Raw genomic sequence first — 6,411 nt, 5'->3', positions numbered from 1 at the left:
CATGCTGTCCCACTGATAGAGTAACATCCCCCCCGGCTTTCCCACAGCAGCCCCCTAGCAAGAAAATTATGCCAGGTGTAAAAGGTTCCATACCAAGACTGAAAGTTACATGAACAAACACCTTGCCCCAACATTAGTCACATTACAGTTGCACTGGAAGGAATATTTGTGCCTTTAAATAGCATGACAGGATGTTTTAGCTACAGATATTTAATTATTTTTCTGTCCTCTATACAGGAAAATTAACTGTTTGTAGTACAGGGGCAGAGACCAAACCTCTTTTCACTGTATATTCATCCTCATTAATGGTTCTTTTAACAGGAAAATTGACACTTTGGAATCATCAGTCCTGGCAAACTATCCAACACCTTTATTTCCAACTTCATTATTCATTTGTGATACAAAAAACTAAATGATTTATACATAAACAATTACATACAGCATTTATAATGTGCAGTACAAAATGTACACTGTCTGGATGAGATACAAATTGCGTATCATGCCAAGATTTAAACAAGTGTTAATTATATAGACTAGTGCTGATGGTTACATTTCATAGAGACAGTTGTAGGTACTGCCTTAAAGCACAGAAAAGATACAGTTCTGAAAAGCTGTACTTGTCTCATCCTCAGTCCCCAGCTTCCCGTTTCAGGTTTGGGGGAAAGACTTGGTCCTTCTTCATATTCACAGAACAGTTCTGAATTCATCAAAAATGAAGCTAGGCACATGTGCTTCAACAACCTAAAGTAAACAGGAAGGCACAGTTAGGTATTTTCTTCATTATTCATTTGTATGCTCTGTTCATCCATTAACAAGCACATCTAACCTATGAATCAAGCACACAACACTATTGACCTGAACACCCCGGCTTTAGGATGTGCTCCTGGATGTGTTCTCGCTTGGTGCACAAAGCAAGGGAGGCACGGCCGTGTCAGGCAGGTAAGGCAAGGCCTGGGCTGTGAGGAATTGCCCGGACCCTAGGTACTGTGAAAGACTGGAGGAACGCTGACACCCTCTCTGCTGCGTCTCCACATAGCACCAGGCTGAAGTGGACGCTGGCACAGGCACCAGACACATCAGCTGCAGGACTGACACAGGGACCTGTGACACTGCGCTGTGGGCTGGGAAGAAGAGAGAAACTGGAAGAATCTCTCTCTCTCCTAGTTGTGAGTATTAGCTGGGAAATGGCTTATTCAAGAATCATTGAGGTACAGCCTACAGCAAATAAGATAATGACTTACTTTTAATACCACATATAAATAATATATCATCTTCAAATGCAGCTAAGTTGCATTTAACCCTAAAATAAACTCTCTCTACAAGCCCAGACGTTCAGAACTTCCCTTGCATGTGAAATAAAGAAGCTGCCTGGGAAGCCATGCTTTGGCAGGAAGGGAAGGGAAGGAAATCAAGGACTGGAGATGGCGTTTCACCAAAATTTAGACTTGCTAATTAGCTTTTTGTCCTGCATTTAGAATACGGCTAAGTTTATTATTACTTAATTCTGCAACATCTCAGAACTTCTATTTTATTTCTTCCCTTCCCAAAAGCCCCCCAGCAATGTACACACTCTCCGAAGATTAAATGGAAGAGACTCTTCTTAAATCCGCACAAAGTTGAAATCCTTTCTATATTTTGTATCCCCTCTGTATTTTCTAGAAAATAATTTTTCTGTAAGTATACTATGACTAGCATAGGAATAGTTACACAAAGTACGCAAGTAACACAACTGGTAGTTCGTAGGGGTAAAAGAATTCGTTATGACCCATTCCTATCAGGTAACAGATTTTTCACCTGTATTTCCTTTTGGCAATCTTTTACAGAACATCTGAAAAGGGTCAATACTGCTTTTTGGACAAGGTTAACAAGTCCATTATTTGGGATATTTGTTTACAAATGATGCCATGTTCCAGAGTAGATAAGTGTGATCAAACTGCTAGCACGTAACCACAGCATAAACCACGATTTAGCTGATCTGAACAGGACTCCTGCTCAGTGCTACATACGGGAGACATGGAATTCTTTCTTACCTTTCTTGGTAACTTTGTGTAGCGAATGTAATCTTCCAGGAACATGAGGGCACCCACTACATCAGCAGGCATTTCTGGTATCTTCTGGCTAAAATCAAACCACCACAAAGATCATACTCTTACGAGGTGATCAGTTATTTGGATAAAGTTACATGAAAATGCCAGCCTTCAAATAACACCGTTTCCACTAGGTACCATGTGATTCCATTACAAAAAGAAATAGTATTTTAAACTGGTATTTAGTCAAATATATTGTTATTATTATGCCAAACATGCTCTGCTAGAAAAACATACTGAAAAAGCAGTGATAATACTACTGAAGCCCTCTTCACAGAGGTGATACTTAAAAAGGGGGAAAAAGTAAAACATGGTTACCTTGTGCACTGTTCCATTGTTGAACGAATAAACTGACCGATCAGAGCCAGAAATTGTTCTGTGTATCTTGAGTGAAACTGTTTCAACAGAGTAAGGAGTCCCAGAACTAAAGGAAGCCAGTCAATTTGATCAGCTGGCCGCTTGCACACCACTCCTGCACAGAAAAAAAACCCCAAAACAACACAGAACATATTCTTTATAGCAAAGGCAAACTTATATAATATACTCTCATAACATTTTTTGCAGTGCCTCCCCTTCTGCTTGCCCACACATAAAAGTAAAAAACTAATGTAACAACTGCATTTCTTCCATAGCAAATGGCTTAATGATACTAACTAAGGCATAGGATGGAATGAGAAAGTCAGGAGTTTGGATTCTGTTTCCTACTCCATTGTATTTGGCTTCAATATTATAACAAACCTGCCTGGACATGATGGACGAAAGTCAGAAACCAAGTATTTTCTATGCAGATAATTTTACTATCTTCTCTACAGATAATTTCACACAGGTTTTCATTAGATTTAGACAAACAACAACTTATACAATACCTAAATTCCTGTTGTACTGAAGTTTTGGAAACTGGGAAATGAGAAATAGGAAGTTGACAGTGGGAAAATATGGCAGACGTTTTGTTGTTATGTAGATCTAAGGGGGGGAAAAAAAAAGGAACACAGTTCTTCCACATATTAATTTTTTTCTCAGTCAATAATCAATAAAATAGAAAAAGCAAACTGTACCAAGCACTGGAATGTAAGCCTGACCTTATTTAATGGATTGTGAATGCCAGCTGCTTCCAGATAAGCTGTGATTTCGTACAAAAGAGTGTTGTCTTCTTTAGGATAAGGTAGTGATGGGTTCTGATAATGTGCTTCAATGTCAGCCAGTATTGCTCTAAAAGCAAAATAAATTGATTATATTAAATACTTATTTAAATTATCCCCAAATAAACCTTACGTGATGCCACATGTCATATTAATATAAAAACTTCAAAGACACAAAACCTGTAAATGGTTACAAGCAAGAGTAAACCACCTTTTTTGGAATATCTTTTTACAAACATCCTATTTGTTTCAAAATCAGCACCACACGTTTTCACTGTTCTTACTTCTCATCCAAATATGACCTCAAATCCAGGTATAACCAAATGCAATTAGAGGCTGCGCTGTCCACTAGCATGTTCATACAAATTACTTGCCAAGTTATTTATTTTTAATGTTTTTGTCGGGTTCACATTCAAATACTCATCAACAAAAACCTGAATACAATCAGACTCCACATTTTGCCATAATTTAGATTTTAAGGATTGCCAAGTTGATAACAATTACATCACAGTGATACACGCAGCTCTTCAGCACATTTTGCTTCTTACTTATTGAGATTTTCCAAAGCAGCAGCCAAATGCTTGGAGTCAAACCTGCAGGAATAATTTAATTCATTGGTAATCTGGCGTCTTAGAATCTGCATCTGACCGACCTGTTGAAACAAACAAACAAAAAAATGGATGGGGTGTTATACTGAATGCAGTGAAGGAAGAGTAAAGTCAAACTAAGGAAAAACTTAATAAGTAACAATTTACAGTTAAATAGATTACACAAAGTCCTCATTACACCTAACAGCCTTTGTAGGGCTGCCCAAAGCAGGGACATAGACAGTGGCTGGAGCTACTGCCTCATTTTGGTAACAGGGCACTGATTCAGACTGCCTGCGGTCAGAACTGACAGACCCCAACTGCGCAGTGCAGCCAAAGGAGAGGAGTAGTCACAGCGCTCAAGATCTACACACAGTTCATGGTAGCAAATACAGGCAGTGTGAAAAGGGCACTAAAAGGCAACAGGTATAAACCCCCAGTTACTTCCTTGTTCTTCATTGGTCAGTGAAAATGCTTGTACTCTTTTCCCCACCTCCCCCTAGACCTTAGGGTCAGCAATGGCAGGGATAAAAACCATCAGAGAGGCTTGTTGCAGTCAACCTTCCCCTTCCTTCCCTGACCTTTCCTCTTCTCTTCAGTAACATAAACAAACATTCACAGCACTCTGAAAAACACTGGTTGCAAAATATCATTACAGAGACAAAACAGAGAGACATGTTAATGGGATAGCTTGTTTAAATCTTTGGCACGGCAGACTGCCTTCTGTGTGAACAAGGCAAGATTAGGAAACGCTACTGCTCCAAACTTTAGCCTTAGGTACATTATTTTCACAAGGCACTGTGGGGAGTCCCAGAGCTCCTGATACTGAGCGCTAACTTGGTCTTCCCAGATCGGATCTCTAGTGCCAGACTCCATTTTTGGCAAACTGTTACATATGAATCTCAGTGCTAAGCACTTTGCGGAGTGTGAGCTGTCCGTACACATGAAGCTCAGGAGCTCTTGCAAATCCAGGCCTGCTTCACTTGTGACGTTACAGAATTCCAGGTCAACATAATACAACATTGGTTATATACTTTAATCTGCTTATTTTACAAAGAACCTAGAGTGAATTCTGCATATCACTAAGTCACGTAAACCTACCTTCATTATGGAGTCTAAATATGCTGTCCAGATCTTCTGAGTTTTTGCAATTGCTGCGGAATAAACCTTGTTTGAATTTGCTGAGGAAAAAAAAAAAAAAGGGTGAGGCATTAAAAAAAGAACAAGAAGAGAAATAAATGCAAGTGTACAAAGACAATGGCTTTCTTTCGTCTTAACCAGGAAGCACTTACCTATAATTCCTTTGAGAGGACTGACAGCATTCATAAGTGCTTTTAAGGTATCCTGTACTGTCCTGTCACGCAATATATTTTTCTGAAACATACTGAGGAAATTCTACATAAAAGAAGGAAGTAAATAAGTAAAATCCTCACTCATGTACTCTATACTTAATCTTGGTGGTATAAGAGCCACGTTTTTTAACAGCAAGGAAAGAATATTTCCACAGATGAAGAGTTGAGGAATTCTGTAGTTAGACTTTGTGCTTTCCCGAGTTATGCTAACCAGTGTTAGGACAATTAGCAGATCCCCCTCATCAATATGTAATACCCACTTTAGACAACTATTAATTCAATTTTTGAGGAAAAACTGTCTTCATCAAGACTTATTCTCCTTAAAATCTTTAACCAGGCTAGGACTGGATTCTTCTCAGGAAACAAAAAAACTTGATTTCACATAGAGGTATTAGCAAAAAAGTCATTACATAGAATTGACACCTTATTTATATCATGGTAGACCCAAACAATCTAATTCTTTGTTGATATCTAGACAGAAAAATAGAAGTTGACCCGACATCAACTTTAAAGTATACACAAAGTGTACACCTTCAAAAGGCATTCCTTGCAAACCACCGTTTAATGTAACACATAACCTGCTGTTACACAGCACCATTTATTCAAGAGTACCAACTTTCATAATTATATCTGTAACTGAAATTCTTACCTTTGGGTTTGAACACACATTTTTCAAATGCTTTTGATTTCAATTTACCATTTCTAAAATTAACAGATTTTTTATTTCACTAAAAGTTATTAAACAATAAAGGCATCGTGACCTTGAGAAACCAAAGTTCAAAAATTACCTGCAGCTCCTTTACAATCATGAAACACAGCAGCCTGTCTAAACCATTGAGACCAAAGGTACCCAAAGTATCTTGGATCTCTGAGAAGAGACGACTATTGGTTACTTCCTGATGAGTTTTGATATCATACCAGGTGTTCATTTGGTCAATGTAACACGTGATTCTAAGGAAAAATTAAACAAATAAATACTTCAGAATAAGCTGCAGACAGTTCCTGTGATAATCGGAGTGATGAGTTATCTTATTCAGGCAGAGATTAGAAAGACTAAGTATCTCAAGTGATGTTTAGTTACTCCTCTCTCCGCAACGGTTCTGTCACCCTTCCTTGGTTTCTCTCTCCTCTATTTGTGTAACACACTGTTTTCCTTCTTAGACTAAAATCACAACTTTTCTAGACTAGTTTTTAAAGTGTACAGGATGGATTGGGTAAATTTGGTTTTAGATAAAGATGGTGACAC

General features: G+C 38.3%; 1 protein-coding gene across 2 annotated transcripts in view; it reads right to left on the bottom strand.

The window, feature by feature from the left end:
* Positions 1-347: 347 nt before the first annotated feature.
* Positions 348-6,411, bottom strand: part of WASHC5 (WASH complex subunit 5) — a 28,850-nt gene continuing 22,786 nt past the window's right edge. For both annotated transcript variants that reach the window (XM_050891974.1, XM_050891975.1), the window contains exons 21-29: positions 5,954-6,116; positions 5,106-5,208; positions 4,915-4,994; positions 3,775-3,878; positions 3,167-3,296; positions 2,954-3,050; positions 2,406-2,559; positions 2,031-2,118; positions 348-741 (exon numbers count right to left, since the gene is read on the bottom strand). In XM_050891974.1, coding sequence (XP_050747931.1) covers positions 685-741; positions 2,031-2,118; positions 2,406-2,559; positions 2,954-3,050; positions 3,167-3,296; positions 3,775-3,878; positions 4,915-4,994; positions 5,106-5,208; positions 5,954-6,116 — 976 coding nt within the window. In that variant the 3' untranslated portion in view covers positions 348-684. The remainder of the gene's footprint in view (positions 742-2,030; positions 2,119-2,405; positions 2,560-2,953; positions 3,051-3,166; positions 3,297-3,774; positions 3,879-4,914; positions 4,995-5,105; positions 5,209-5,953; positions 6,117-6,411) is intronic.

The sequence above is a fragment of the Gymnogyps californianus genome, chromosome 2 (assembly GCF_018139145.2).
Source record: "Gymnogyps californianus isolate 813 chromosome 2, ASM1813914v2, whole genome shotgun sequence".
NCBI lineage: Eukaryota > Metazoa > Chordata > Aves > Accipitriformes > Cathartidae > Gymnogyps > Gymnogyps californianus.
Note: the sequence above shows the minus strand (reverse complement) of the source record. Positions and strands in the feature narration are given on the sequence as shown.